Raw genomic sequence first — 620 nt, 5'->3', positions numbered from 1 at the left:
ATGGCCTGACCACCAAGTTCGCAGGGCAACATACCGTCTATGATGGCCGCAGCATTGTCCGGGATCGAACCGAGCAGACGTGGACGGCCCTCAAACAGAATGACGATGACCTTGGTGCCTGTGGCAGCCAAAGCCTCAATGAATTTCTCCTGGCCCTCTGGGAGTGCAAGGTCATCGATATCTCCAGGTTTCTCCGCATAATTGGCCTCTCCGATGGCTGCAATTGTATACTCGTGCTGACTAGCGAGTTCCACTGCCTTTGTGAGATTGGTGGCTGAGATGGAGCCATTCACCTGAAGCCCGTTAAAGTACGTGAAGGAGTTGTTGCCAACCAGGTTCTCCAGGCCCTTGCGAACGGAAATACCGTGCTGGAACATCGCGTTACCTGAGTGGCCCTGCCAGGTCCACGTCCAGCCACCGCATTGCAAGCCAACGTTATCCGCAGAGTGACCCGTGAGGAACACCGACGCGCTTTTCGACAACGGCAACACGTCGTCTTCATTTTTCAGGAGTACAATAGATTCACGTGCTAGTTCCAATGCAGTCTCTTCGTCTTTCTTGTTGCCAACCATGGACACGTATTGCTCACCAGGCACCGGGTTATCGTACAACCCAAGTTG

At 53.7% G+C, this 620-nt stretch overlaps 1 protein-coding gene across 1 annotated transcript; it reads right to left on the bottom strand.

The window, feature by feature from the left end:
- Positions 1-171: 171 nt before the first annotated feature.
- On the bottom strand, positions 172-572 carry PPTG_16226 (hypothetical protein; the record flags this gene model as incomplete). The annotated part of the gene is made up of 2 exons (XM_008913853.1): positions 172-240; positions 294-572. 2 exons carry the CDS (start codon positions 570-572, stop codon positions 172-174), a joined length of 348 nt encoding a protein of 115 aa, XP_008912101.1.
- Positions 573-620: the final 48 nt, after the last annotated feature.

Source organism: Phytophthora parasitica (genome assembly GCF_000247585.1).
Source record: "Phytophthora parasitica INRA-310 unplaced genomic scaffold supercont2.56, whole genome shotgun sequence".
NCBI classification, from domain to species: Eukaryota; Oomycota; class Peronosporomycetes; order Peronosporales; family Peronosporaceae; genus Phytophthora; species Phytophthora nicotianae.
This window is presented reverse-complemented; position numbering and strand designations above follow the sequence as displayed.